General features: G+C 41.6%; 1 protein-coding gene across 2 annotated transcripts in view; it reads left to right on the forward strand.

The window, feature by feature from the left end:
* Positions 1-9,803: 9,803 nt before the first annotated feature.
* The window catches only part of tbx20 (T-box transcription factor 20), a 10,961-nt gene continuing 5,764 nt past the window's right edge, over positions 9,804-15,000 (forward strand). For both annotated transcript variants that reach the window (XM_030371256.1, XM_030371257.1), the window contains exons 1-6: positions 9,804-10,220; positions 11,381-11,615; positions 12,079-12,243; positions 12,564-12,672; positions 14,323-14,481; positions 14,711-14,787. In XM_030371256.1, the coding sequence (XP_030227116.1) occupies positions 10,094-10,220; positions 11,381-11,615; positions 12,079-12,243; positions 12,564-12,672; positions 14,323-14,481; positions 14,711-14,787 (872 nt within the window). In that variant the 5' untranslated portion in view covers positions 9,804-10,093. The remainder of the gene's footprint in view (positions 10,221-11,380; positions 11,616-12,078; positions 12,244-12,563; positions 12,673-14,322; positions 14,482-14,710; positions 14,788-15,000) is intronic.

The following is a 15,000-nucleotide window of genomic DNA, read 5'->3' on the forward strand; positions in this document are numbered from 1 at the left end:
TGTCAGTGAGATGCTGCAAAAAGGGTTAGGGTGTAGCGGCAAATGTGTTTAAAGTCCCCCAACCCTGAATGTCTATCACACTCCCCGCCCTCCTCCTCCCCCTCCCCCTCCACCTCCTCCTCCTCACGCCCAATGCCCCCTGACACTCGGGACAAGGGGGGGGGCCTTCGTTACTCCCCTCTCATCTTCCTGTAACCTCCGAGCTGCTCAATTATTCAGAGGGGATGGCGGAGTCAAACACCCCCATTTAAAGACCTGACACTTGTTTGAACAGAAGAATATTCAATAGTCATGTCAGGACAGAGAGAGGACAGAAGGAAAGTTGTGGTTGTATCACAGTATACATGGGGGAGGTTTGCTACCAAGCAACGGTCTGATTACACACTGTTGCTTCTATTACAATAATACATTTTTATAATCCAACACATTACATTACATTCGTGCCGTAGTGTAGACGCGAGATTAGAAGAAGCTGGACCAATACATGCAAGGCCTTCTGGGTAAGGAACAGACTCATCCTGTTGATCTGGAGAATAAATCTGCAGGAGCGGGTTGTCGCAGCGATGTTGGCAGCGAGGGACAGCTGGTCAGCTAGGGTCACACTCAGGTTCCTTACCATCTGAGCTGCACGCACCAAAGAATTCTCAATATTCATGGAGGTGTTGGATGGGAGACTCTGTTCCTGGAAGGAAGTGCAGCTCGGTCTCCAGTTTGAGCTTCAGGTGGTGAGTCAACATCCACTGAGAGATGTCAGCCAGACAAACAGAGATTTGCTGTACCACATGGGTTTCTGAATGTGAACAATATAGTATTAGCTGTATGTCTACATAGCAGCAGTCTTTGAGGAGAATGGACCCAGAACAGAACCCTGAGGGACCCCTCTGGTAGGATTACAGGGTTATGGGCTGGTGGAGGAGTGGTAAGGATGGAGGAGGTGGAGGAGGAGGGGAAGAGGGAGGAGGAGGCGTGTGGGTGGGATTGGTGGGCAATGGGTAGCAGGGGTTGACCTTAACCTGGCCATGGCCCGAGGACAGAAGCAGCGGTATGCCCCGGGGATCAGCATCAAAAGGAAGGGCCCGGTGTGAAGCTGGTCTAATTAGTCATATGAACGCACTCACTCACCCGCTGCATGCCAGCACTTTGCTAGAGGGTGGGGGGAGGTGTGTGTGTGTGTGTGCGTGTGTGTGTGTGTGTGTGTGTGTGTGTGTGTGTGTGTGTGTGTGTGTGTGTGTGTGTGTGCGTGCGTGCGTGCGTGCGTGCGTGCGTGCGTGCGTGCGTGCGTGCGTGCGTGCGTGCGTGCGTGCGTGCGTGCGTGTGTGTGTGTGTGTGGATGTGTCTGCAGAGAGTGAAAAGGAGAGGGTGAAAGAGTGTGAGAGAGAAAGAGAGAGAGAGAGAGAGAGAGAGAGAGAGAGAGAGAGAGAGAGAGAGAGAGAGAGAGAGAGAGAGAGAGAGAGAGTGAAGAGGGAGAGAGGGAGAGAGGATTACTGTTTAAGACTGTAGTGGTCAGCCGTAGCACCCTGATGACTCTAGCTTGTGCAATGACTAATCCTTGATTGTGCATTTCCTCGGCTGCTTCCTGCTGCCTTGTTATATCTGAGCAGATCTAATATGAGCTTCAATCATTCTGCACCTCTTACTCCAGCTCTGTCTAAACAGGTTGGTCTCTATCTCAAATGTCTTCATCTGTGGGCTTATGTGCGAGTTGGGAGCGTTGAAGAAAGAGGACATACATATTTTCATTCTAAATGGCAGTTTTAAGTCTTTGTTTTAACATCTAGTGCCAAGTTGCTTCTGAGCACCCCCCCCCCCCCCCCTCCAGCTAACTTGCCAACTCCAGAAGACTGCATCTTCAATATAAGCCATCTAATTATCCCTTGCTGGCGGGTACCTTTGCTCCAACATATCACCTTTTACATAGGATCCCCCCATCAGATGTTTGCGTTAATTCGGGTTTCCTCCAACAACGAGGAAAGCCTCAGCGTCAAAGGTGTTTCCAAAGACGCAAAACTTTGCCTTTGCTACTTTAAAGCCTATGACAACCCGTCCAAACCTATCAAAAACATCTGAAAGATGTAAAGTGAAACACCAATGGTGCTTAAACAAACCTTTTAGCACAAATAAATACGAATGTATTCCAAATGCTGAAAATACCTTCTTTTCATATCAGCGCTATGATCAGGACTGTGTTGGAGAGTCGATGACATGCTTGAAAGACATCTAGACACGGCTCTTTCAAATAATGTCACAACAAACCAAAGCTACGAATGCAAAGTATAACATGAACGGACCATCTGAGAAGTACACAAAGTCTGTATCTGCATTGTAATACTGTAATAACCAAGAAGTAATTGATAAAAAACGACATGCCATATATCACTACAATTTAATATGTCATTGATAGTTGCGATTTAGATTGCGAGGCATCTGGATTCATGAGACCACGATTATGTGATGATCCATCTTGTCAGAGTTCAAGTTAAGTGCTTATGACCCCACCCCAGGGGTATGGACCAATCAATGTCCAATGAGGAAGGTGTTCTACGTGATGCATAATAGGCGATGATAGACTGATGACTCATCAAACCACATGCCAAGTATTTTTGTTAAATTCCGGCCTCTATTCGAACCGTTTCCAAGGTAATCTTCCCCGATGGTTTTGTGTAAACAACCATCACAATAGGTTAGGTGGCCCTGTCCCAATAAGTCCCTAGAACACATCAGTCCAGCGTCGTGATGAGTATTTCACACATGCTTCTACTGCACATCAGCCAGCGGCTCTGTAACGTGTTCTGCTGCGGACAATGTTATGCTCGTCTTCACAGAAATGCCAGAACGTTCTAGTTGTATTCTTTGTGAACCTATGGTTTGGTTTCACTTATTCCATTTGTCAAATGTCTGTGCTGCATGTATTAAAAATGGATTGTATATGAATATATACGATTCTTTATGTGTAGTAGCTACAAAGTTTTGTTGGTTCACCTCAACAAGTTTGCTGACCTCAACAAGCCCACGGAAATCTATCAACAGATTGGTTTGAGAGTTGGCTGACGTTGGCAAATCCCTTTTTAATCGAGCCCAAATTTAACCTTGCATTAGAAACAGACACACACAAAAAAAAAACGTGTTTGGAATAAGATTGATTCTTATGGCTTGTTATAATGCTTATTATATATATATATACAACCCTGAATTACATACTTACACAGAATTGCCTTATCAGAGGCATTGATCGTTTTCAAATTAATGGAATAATAATATTCAAGAACCCATTGTCCAAATGCAGAAATGTGAGAAATGTGATAGAATTTAATTATCCAGCAACTATACAAATGCTCTTTGTAAATGTGACTCTGGGATTATATTCTAATCTGGCATACATCCATTATTTACATTTATATGTTTCATTTCAGTATTACTATTAAAAACATTCAAATATTTTGTTGTGATATCTCTCGGTTCTTTGTGTATCTCTCTTTATTTCTCATTTGCTTGATGATGTAGAATGTTACCATTATTCCATCAGAAACAATAACCCAGATCCACAACGACTTTGAAGGAGAAAATCACAATTACCTGAGTTGACGCTCATTAATCATAATCATTTTCTATAGGAGCACCTAGAGATTCTGAAAAAGCATAATAACAATATATCTGTTAAGATATATCCCCTGTTAAAGGAGCACTTCATGATCTTTCAACCTGCACCCTATTTTTGGATCATCAAAGGTCTGAGGGACTGATGTGGATGACAGTTTTCAAATTGGGCCAGTACTGAGTGAGAACGCTGCAGCAGTAATCCGCTAAAATGAGCTGCACTGTAATCCTTTTGGGAAAAGCCCCGTTAATGGACATGCTCTAAAAGTGCTTGTTTTTGCCACTGACAAACTCTGATCATATTTTTATGTTATGGGAATTATCCTGACAGATTAGTACATTGTTTTTCTTAACCTTTGGCTTAATACATTCTTTTTAATGTGTCGAATCAAGTCTCACTCAAGGAGAAGTATCGCTCTGAAATTTCACTGCTGTTTTTCCTGGATATTTCCCTATTGTCGTTACAATCTCAACTCTCCTCCACCCAATTCTTTCAGATAGCACTTTGTTTCACTTTCTGTAGTCCTACTCAACAAACTCCCCCCACCAGCTCTACCTGGCATTTCCCCCTGTTGACGTCCTGAAACTCAACTCTCACGAGACTTCTCCTTCAGCGAGACTTGGTTTGACACAATAACAAATAAATCAAACCAAGCGACAGGTAGAGAAAAAAGTTGAATTGCTCTACATGGATCCTTTCATTGATGTTAGAATATAATCTGAACCTGTCAGTGAAAAATAAGCACTTTTAGAGTACGTAAATTGCCGGAGCATTATTGCCCAACAGGATCACAGGATGGTGGCTTACGGCTGCAGAGTTCTTGCTCAGTACTGCACCGTTAACAAAGAAAGGGGTACACACTCCAAAGCAGAATATGGTTACGTCTATTGAGTGACAACTCTGATAATAGGGATTGACATTGTCTCAAACATACACTTTTCAGGTGGATTAAATGTATTCCTGTAGTCAAATATTCACCCATGCTGTTGGCCTTTAAGCTGGTCAAAAATAAATCAAACGTTCAGCAAGGTGAGCAGTTTGGATCACGACGACCATTTCATTAATGTTGCTCAAACCTCCCTGCGGAAAATTCAATCAGTCGGCGATTATTTTTCCTTAAATTCCTCTCTGCCGGGAATTGGCTGTCGTTTGTTGCTGACCTTTCACGCCATGACCATTTATCCAACTGAAATAATTGTTAAGATGGTTTCATCGTCATATCCTTGAGTGGTTTGGCTTTTGGGGGGCTATCGGTATGAGTATAAGCCATCACCTGTCCTATCCTGTTATCTCCCCCTCTCTTCTTTCTCTCTCTCTCTCTCTCTCTCTCTCTCTCTCTCTCTCTCTCTCTCTCTCTCTCTCTCTCTCTCTCTCTCTCTCTCTCTCTCTCTCTCTCTCTCTCTCCGCCCAGCAAATGGGATGGATTTAGCCATTAGGGCCAGGGGTAAGTGAGAAGTGAAACGCTAAGGGCCCAGAGGCTTAAAGCTCATTAGGCCAGACATATGGACGGAGATGGGAAGAAGAGAGAATTGTGTGTAGCTTTCTATACTCCTCCCCCCCCCCCCCCCCCCCCACCTATTTTCAACCCGAAAATGTAGCCTACTTGTGACCGAATGTTTAATTCGGTGGCAGATGTCAGTTGGAAAAGTAAATAGATATAAGGAGATTTGTGTTCGGACAGCGCGTGTAGTAATTTAATAGAATAAAAATAAAATGGTTTAGTGGGCGACGAAGAGCGCGCACCATCTGCTTTTACGCTCCATTGCAGATGGCCATACCACAACATTTATATTGTAGCCTCAAGTATATTTATAGACGTTGAAAATGAATGCATGTTCAAAGCTTACACACAACACAGTTTCAATAGTTATGACACTTTAAACGGCACTTTCAAAGATTGGCCTGTTCAGTGCGTTTTCATTTTCAAAAACATTATTTGCAATTCAGGATGGGCTTCATGCGAGAAGGTTCTTCCTGCAGGCTTCAGTAAACCGTTGGAACTCCCGGTTATTTCTTTAGGGGACGGGTCCTGGCCGCCGGTACGCTGGCCCTCCAAGTGTGAATACCGTTCGGCGAGGACTTAGGCTAAGTGGGAAAGCTTTTAGCACATTATCCGCTGGCAATTGCGAGGTAATCTGATTTCCCGGGCAGGTTCCTTATTAAATATCTGCAGTATCGGATTTGCATTCGGGAGTTGACTAAGAGGTTTAACGCCTCTTGGCTCGGCCGGCGTGCGGGGATGTAAACGCGCCTCTCCCCGAGAGTGACTGACATTGAGGACGAGAGGTGATCCGTCCAATCCACCTGGGAAGTCCCGAGTCAGCAGACCCGCTCTGAACACGCGGCCCGGGGGGCAGGAGGGAGAGGGGGAGCAGGTGGGGGGAGAGGGGCAGCAGGTTGGGGGAGAAGTGCCGCGGACGGCGTCGCCCGGAAGATGAGTTATTTTTTACAAAATAAATATAGCCGTATTTACTAAACTAAATGCGCAGTATGATAATCTTCTGACTCGATCGTTTCAGCCTATTGCGTGTCATGGTCGCTTCACTCTTCCCTAATCTTTATTTGGCTCTGGACCAGGGGCGTTGCTAGACCTAGAGTTTTACTGGGGCACAGGCCCCCAACTGCCAACATTTTTTTTTTTACGTGTGCACAATATGAAATAGATGGATACAGAAGGTTATGTACGAGCTTCAAAATCATTGTCACTGTCATACTGTAGGCTATATTAAAGCACTGGTAAAGGTAAAGACGCAAAGATGGATTCATGAGTACCGTACAATTATATTTATTTAAACACATACACATCTCAAAGATTTACAAATAAGGTAACTGACAAATAAACAAAAAGTCTCTTTATGACCTTCACCTCTTTATCAGGAGAAGTCTACACATCTATATTTATTTAGAAGCTGTGTGGAAACAGCATAATTTTGCCAGAACGACATGTACTAAAAAGGCAAGAAACAAGGTTTAAAACTAATAGAATTTCTGACTTAAGGTGAGGTGGCTCATTGCCACCAATCAACCTGGAAAATGTTATAGAACCATCAAAGCTCTTAAATTAAACTAAATAAGGCCATACACTACTGCATAGAGCCTTTTTAAATGATAATTTTTTCACTATTAAGCTGTATCGCCGCGCCTTCATGGTGGCAAAGCGGTCAATAACGTGGCTTTGACTCACTTTGCATAGTTGCTCCTTTTCAATGGACAAAAGAGAAAGTTGGTGAAGCCTTCCTTGCCCCATGGTGGACCTAAGCCAGGTGTGGAGCCTTCTCGACACACTGAAAGATCGCTCACAACTACAACTGTTTACAGGAATTGTGAGTGCAATGATCTGAATTATCTGTGTCAGTGTTGGGAACATTGTTGGATCCAGTATGTTAAAAACACCCTGTATATCCATCATTTCCTTTTTTGTGTTAAGGAAGTTTTTGTCCACTAAAACTTCAAGTTTTGAATACAGACAATTTTTCATTCATTATTCATTTTCCGCGTGTGTGCGTGCACGCATGGTGTGTGTGTGTGTGTGTGTGTGTGTGTGTGTGTGTGTGTGTGTGTGTGTGTGTGTGTGTGTGTGTGTGTGTGTGTGTGTGTGTGTGTGTGTGTGTGTGTGTGTGTGTGTGTGTGTGTGTGTGTGCTATAAAACTACAGGCTACAGACGCTCAGTATTGAAAAACTGGTGCTAATTATATGGGCAACATTCTTTAACAGCAATCAAGTTGTCATTGTTTGTGTCAAACAAGTTGTGAATTTGTTGTAACGTTAAAAAAGGAGATGACTTACTCTGGGCTGTTTCCAGCTCCCGTGGTTTCAAACGAAACATGATCAACAAAAAAACAAGGAATTGAAAGCTACTTACAATATGCCTAGGTTACATTAATCTCCCCTGATGGCAGCAATGTTCCACTTTCAGCTGGAATTCACGGTACATCAAAACCACACGTCTTCTTTAGATTTCAGTTCCCTTTATTTATTCACACAGTTCAGCAGCGGCATTTATTCAGAATCAGAGCCCAAATTAAAGCTGCATTTAGGGCGACTATCACTACCCAGCAGAAAAATAGATGCACTATAAATGGTTTTGTATAGCAGTCACGAACATGAGCATAGTTGTGGAAATGCTGGTGTTAGAAAACAAAGTTGACGGGAATTAAAGTGCTGCACATCGACTGTACAAATGTAGATTATTCATCACAAGAATTTTAATTCAGAAATCGAATAGGCTAATTAACTCTGAATTGTGAGATAAAATTCAGCATTCTGATAATAAAGTCAGAATACTTGGATAAAATCCGAATTCTGATAATTAAATCCAGCATTAAACGTTCATTTAAGAAGGTTCTCCCCAGTCATTTGTCGCCTGGTCGCAGTGTCGAGTTTTTTTTTTAAAGTAGTTCACTAGTCGTAGCGTGCAAATAAATTGCAGTGTCAGAATTCTGAGAATTTTGTCAGCATTCAGATTTCTCAGAATTCTCTTACGCTGCAAATTAAAGCGTTACTACTAGCAAACTAGTTTCAGCGTGACTGGAGAGAACTTCCTTAAATTAACCTTTAATGTATGGTTCTCTTTCATGGAAGCCGGAAGTGGGAGATTCCTTATTTTTTTTACCATTATTGTTTTATTAACAAATTTCTCCTACAGGGGATTGATAAAGTTCTATCTAGACTATTGAACAGAAAGAAACACTTGGTCATACTTGACACACTTTACCACTGAAACATTCAGAAGAGTCACGTGGACGAATCCGTAAATAACTGATTTTTTTCATTGGTTGTTGCGTTAAATCTTACCCAGATACAGTAGGGGTATTTTCTGATTGGCTTTTATGTAGCCCCTTTCGTTTTTTGATTGGCTGGTAAGAGGCAGGCTCGACTGAAGACTCCAGAGGCAGCAGGAGATGCACTTGATGAATCCTGCCGATTCCATAGCGAGAGCGGCGCTTCTGCAGATGAATTTAATAATGATCAATGGAATTTTACTGGGGCACTGGAGACTTTTACTGGGGCACGTGCCCCAGTAAAAAGGGGCTGACGACGCCTCTGCTCTGGACTAGGCCTGCCTGATGTCTACATTAGGCCGATATTATAGGGGTGCGACCTCGAGGGATCCTCGTGTCTGTAGTCGTAGCTAGGTCTCTCTGTTTTGGGGGGAAAGTGCTCTTGTAAAAACAATTAGGCCTAGATAAGAATAGTGTGCGCTCAGACCAGTTGATGTCTAGACCGAATCCTGTCTCCTATCAGGTTAAAAGAGACGGATGGAGTCCGATGTCTCGTTCAAAAAGACCTGAACGCCATCCGAAACATAATGGAATACATTATTCCATGATACCTGTGATATGATACACATATAGGCTTTATGACAGCGCTACAATTATGATAAATAATAAAATAATGATTTGAGATGACCCCAAGAGGATGAGCAGAGTGGCACCATAATATTTAGCTGGTAAATTACGTTTTTTTGTAGGGACAAATACAGACGCGTAAACCTCACACAATTTGTCTGAGGCAGTGCATTGTATTGGATTGGTTGGCTCAAGCTAATTTGCAATACCAGGCCCTACGGGTTTTTCTTTGGTGAAATAAAATAAAGGATAAAGACTAAATTGTGTAAGTGTGTTTGTGTGTGTGTGTGTGTGTGTGTGTGTGTGTGTGTGTGTGTGTGTGTGTGTGTGTGTGTGTGTGTGTGTGTGTGTGTGTGTGTGTGTGTGTGTGTGTGTGTGTGTGTGTGTGTGTGTGTGTGTGTGTGTGTGTGTGTGTGTGTGTGTGTGTGTGTGTGTGTGTGTGTGCGTTTGTGTTATTATACAGCTTATTGCTAAATATTCCGAATCCAAATCAACATGGTTAATATGTAGGCCTACTTAACGTATTATTTTAGATGGTATTTTGTATGGTCTAGTTTAAGTTCAAAGTTATAGACCAAAAAAATAAAATAAGAATATGTTACATTCAGATAACATCGAGTCAGGTCACATCTTGTGCATTTTATATAGGTGGTTCCGGCCGCCTACATCATTCATTTAATACAATTGAATACACATATATATTATAAGTTACGGGAACTGAAGAGAATCTGACTTTATTGCTCGGTTGCCGCCGGGTTCACATATATTTCACATATATTCTCTGTGTGGGACAGGGGAGGTGTGACGTCACATCCCGGGCGCTGATTGGTCGAGACCGATAGCAACGCGGGGTAGACTAAAGTTAAGGGGAGAATAGGGGACTCAGCAGCCCCCTATGTAGCGCTCGCCTGGGAGGACCATCTGAAGGAGTCTCGCTTCTTACCATGAATCCAGCAGGTCACACATAAAATCCAAGCGTCTGTCTCGGAAAAGTGGAAAAAACAAGAGCTCCAGAAAGACCAGAAATAGGCCTGCGAAGTTGTTTTTTTCCTTCTCGGTATCTGCCAGGATCTTCGCAGACGAAAAGCGCATTTAAGTTCGGTTTGGTGCTTTGGGGTTTTGTAACGAGTTGGTTCCTCTCGTACCGACCATGGAGTACACATCGTCCCCGAAGCCGCAGCTTTCTTCCCGGGCGAACGCGTTCTCTATCGCCGCTCTCATGTCAAGCGGGAAGCCCAAGGACAAGGAGGCGGAGGAGAGCACCATCAAGCCCCTAGGTGAGCTGCGCCCACCCGGCAGGGCTGGGGTCCGTGTGGGACATCCTATGAAACATCCTTCAGCCTGCAGCTTCTCTGAAGCCTGAAAACTCATCCGATATTATGATTGGATGATTTATGATTTAATTATTTACTAAAGTCACAGTGTAGCGTTAAATAATAAGGTCATTTTGATTTTAGATGTCTGTTTTAATTGCAGGCCTGCTATGAAAGCTGTTCTCGAAATGAATATTTAGTCTTAAGAGCAAAAATGGGAGAAAAATAACTTTTGTATTTGACTCATTAACATCAGTTTGAATTCTGAGACAATACTTACCGATAATATAACCTAAGCAGCAGCAATACAAATAAAAACAACAACATTGTATTTGATGCTCCCTTCCCAGGACGAATCTCAGTATTTTGGGACGAAATGATGTTAGTATATCTTTACAAAATTAAAAGTTTTAGTAGCCTATAGTAGTGCTCTACCGGACATATTGGATTTTGATTATTATTCTCATTATTATTATTATTATTATTATTATTATTATTATTATTATTATAATTGTTATTATTATAATTATAATTATTATTGATAATATTATTATTGTAATTTTGTTCTATTTGTATTAGTGTGACTATTAGTCTTATTCGTATTTGAGCCATGTAACTGGCTATTCACAGTGTAGAACGCATTGCAACTGTAAGTATGAGTATTTTGTAGCCTCACACATTGTTTATTTAGGCTATCATCATTTCCTGATTCTGTTCAGCTGCGAAGCAGCGCTTCTAATGTTCAAAATGCTTCTCTAACTTTCATATAGCTTAATTAAACAAAACATATTAATTCATAAGTAGGTCTAGGCCTACTTATATTAAAGGCTACTGTAATAGCCTATATTATATTGTATATTACACCCTTTATTGTAAGTTGTGTAGAATAAGGTATGCAACAACAACAATAATAATAATAATAGTAATAACCACAATAATAATGATACAATTAAGAATGATTGTAAAAATACAATTATTATAATAAAACTTATGATAAAAAAGGCCTTAAGAATTTAACAACATGAAATATTTTCTCTATTTTATGCTTGCTTACTGCATGTTTATAGTGTCTTGCGTATCATTGATCACACGGCCAATGACTGAACCTTCTCCTCATTCTGAAGAACAATTCGTAGAGAAGTCCTCGTGCAACCAGAATCTAGGCGAGCTGTCCTCCCTGGACGGCCACGGGGACTTCAGCGGGAGCGCGCCCGTGGTGTGCACGGAGCCGCTCATCCCCACCAACCCTGGCGTCCCGAGCGAGGAGATGGCCAAGATCTCCTGCGGCCTCGAGACCAAAGAGCTGTGGGACAAGTTCCACGAGCTCGGCACCGAAATGATCATCACCAAGTCTGGGAGGTGCGCGACCTGTTGACTCTTCTTTGGTCGGTTGTTGTAACAACTAACGACAAACAAATGCCTTATCACATGATCAGCACCCTCCTTTATATCTTACGTATCTGTATTATCACTATAGCCTTCATCATTGTTGTTAATATTATTATTATTATTATTATTATTATTATTATTAGTAGTAGTAGTAGTAGTAGTAGTAGTAGTAGTAGTAGTAGTGGTAGTAGTATTAGTATTAGTGTAGTATTATTGTTACCATTTAATTATAATTAGATAAGGCCTATTTGGTTTCATTTGTTTGGCAAGCAGAGTCAACCGAGGGGCGTTTTGAGCTTCGTAAACATCCTGTCAGTCTGATATATTCTCCCATACACCATCTTAGTAATAAATGAATGACCTTAACACATCTCGACGCCATACTTTTATTTTGAGTTATTTGTAGCTAAATGTTCTTCTTTCCCCCCAACAGGAGAATGTTCCCCACCATCCGGGTGTCCTTCTCCGGGGTCGACCCGGACGCGAAGTACATCGTGTTGATGGACATTGTACCCGTAGACAACAAACGTTACCGTTACGCCTACCACCGGTCCTCGTGGCTGGTGGCAGGAAAGGCAGACCCGCCTCTGCCCGCCAGGTAAATGACGTCACATCCACACTATCTAGGCGTGTGACACCTTTTGACTCATGACACTTTCCCACGAGGCCTTCGATGTGAACCCGCATGGGTTTCAGCTGTCAATTATTTATTTTGTCGATTATTCTAATATTCGAATTATTAATTTACTTTAGGGTACGCAAGCTCCAAATATGGTCTCTATATATTATTATCAATTACAACTTTTGTTTAGGCAATATTATTATTTATTTTCTTACTTAAGTTCGATCTGAATTGTTATGGTGTTGACATAGTTATCTATTCGGTCATTTCTCATGTATTTTCTTGATCCATACCAGGTTGTACGTCCATCCTGACTCGCCGTTCACAGGAGAACAGTTACTGAAGCAGATGGTGTCGTTCGAGAAGGTCAAGCTCACCAACAACGAGCTGGACCAACACGGACACGTGAGTCAGGCCTCAATTTATATCTTAGGCTATATTCAGTTAACCAATTTATTAGTAGGCTAAAAAACATAGGCTCGACAGGGTTACATTTGTTTTACAAAGCAGGCCCAAAAAAAACACAAAAAAACGAAACTCGGCACATGGATCTATGGGAACAAGTTGGAGATAGAAATCCGTTTAGGTGACATTTTAATCACGGCTCATGCTGCTTTTTCTCCGCCTTTAATTCCCTTCACCCTCTCACGTTCAGTTCTGTGACTCCTCCGTTATCCGTTAATGGGACAGATTAGGACACCACCCGGGGGGTGTTGAGCAACACTGAGCAAGAGGAGGTGTTGGTGCAGACATAAAGCAGCAGTAGCTAGTCGTTTTAATGCTACTAATTACCCTATGCCTGAATGCGCAATTTGAACGTTTATTTTAATTATAGAACTATAGGCCTATATGGTCTAAATAATATTAAGATTAAGGAAATGATTACAGGTGATAAGCCCTTTGCTCTTGTAGACTTAGCCTGTTGGATCATTATAAAAGTAGAATATCTCTTTAAGTGTAAGGCTCGATTTTAGACTTATTTTAAAAAGCCTAATCGTTTGATTGTAATAATAAATCAAACATTTTAAACTGTAGAACAAGTTTGGATAGATTAATGTGGGGACATTATGGGAAAACGATCACGTTAAAATCATTATTAAACTATCAAATATTATTCAAATATCATAATAAACTTACATTAGCTATATTATTATAGGGTGTTCAAAAACCAAAAAATATTTTGCTTATTCATTGTGTACCGTAATTAAAACGTTTTAATTTCGCATTTAATATTTGCCGGTATGCTTAAATTAGGCCTAGGCCTACATAAAGCTTGCCTTTGTCAATAATAAAACAACACAAGAAAATCGTAAGCCCTTATATTTAATAAATCATAGGCCTACTATTTCTAAATATATATTTCTAAATAGCCGAAAATGAATAGAAAAACGAATCAAAAGGTATTGTAGAAAATGTCGTACTCCTGGATTAGTGTGAATTTGAGGACATTTGATCAAAATGTATTCTAGTTCGTTCCGATAGCGGCGTTCCCTCTCTCCTGTAAACCTGTTGAAAAATGCAGCTTTCTGCCCGTATTAGGTAGAAACATGTGTGGCGCTTCATATATATTGTTAATATTTACATTAGGACCTACATCCCTCCTACACACCGTACTTTCCATATAGGCCTATCTGATAAAACACACTGAGAATGTGGGGTGTATTTAGCTGGACGTCGAGCTGTCCCGATTACACCTCACACCTTATCAGCACAAGGTTCACAACACTGTTGTCATTTTTATGAGTCAATGAATATTTCTTTTTAACATCTTCATTGATTTATTTTGCTTAGCCTAATGTCTCTATCTTCCATCAATCGCTGCATTCTTTATCTCTAAAATCGTACAGTTTTTGTTAACATTTTCAGCCAATTGGCCTTCTCAAAGATACCAATAGGCTAGGCTATATGTATATAGGCTACATACATTATTTATAGGCTATATGTACCTACATCTTGGAGAAGGCCAATTGGTTGACAGCTAACCAAATTGGCGACAATTTGTTCACAAAATTCTAATTTCTGGAGAATAATTAAAGTATCTTTATTTCTTTCCAGATAATCCTGAACTCGATGCACAAGTACCAGCCCCGCGTGCACATCATCAAAAAGAAGGAGCACACCGCCTCGCTGCTCAACCTCAAGTCCGAGGAGTTCCGCACCTTCGTGTTCACCGAGACCGTCTTCACAGCCGTCACGGCCTATCAGAACCAGCTGGTGAGTGATTGACAGCCGGCCTCGTCCAATGGCTGAGGTCTTTATGACGACAGCTCGTTCAGCTCCGACGGTCCAGAGAACCGAGATTGTGAGCAGCTGAAACATAAGATGCTCCTCAGAAAAATGAGAAACATGAGGAAATCAAATAGTTTTTTTCGTTTGATGACCCAAGACCCTGATATTTTTTTAACGGTTGTAGGCTATGTTAAACATTCCTTCGTCCTAATAGATCACCAAGCTGAAGATCGATAGTAACCCGTTCGCCAAGGGTTTCCGGGACTCCTCGCGGCTCACCGACATGGAGAGGTACAGGGGATTCCGGGACCACCCCCCGCTCTTTACCGCTCCTCCCGTCTTGGCTGCCATTATATGTATTTCTCTTCTCACCTTCCGTCCTTTTCACCCCTTCATGTTTACTTCCTTTTATCCCTTGTTTTTATTTTGATCCCTCTGTCTTCATGCTACGTTCTTTATTTTTTCGTTCCTTGTAGGCCTACGTCTTTATTTATTTATTAAATA

The sequence above is a fragment of the Gadus morhua genome, chromosome 11 (assembly GCF_902167405.1).
Source record: "Gadus morhua chromosome 11, gadMor3.0, whole genome shotgun sequence".
Lineage (NCBI taxonomy): Eukaryota > Metazoa > Chordata > Actinopteri > Gadiformes > Gadidae > Gadus > Gadus morhua.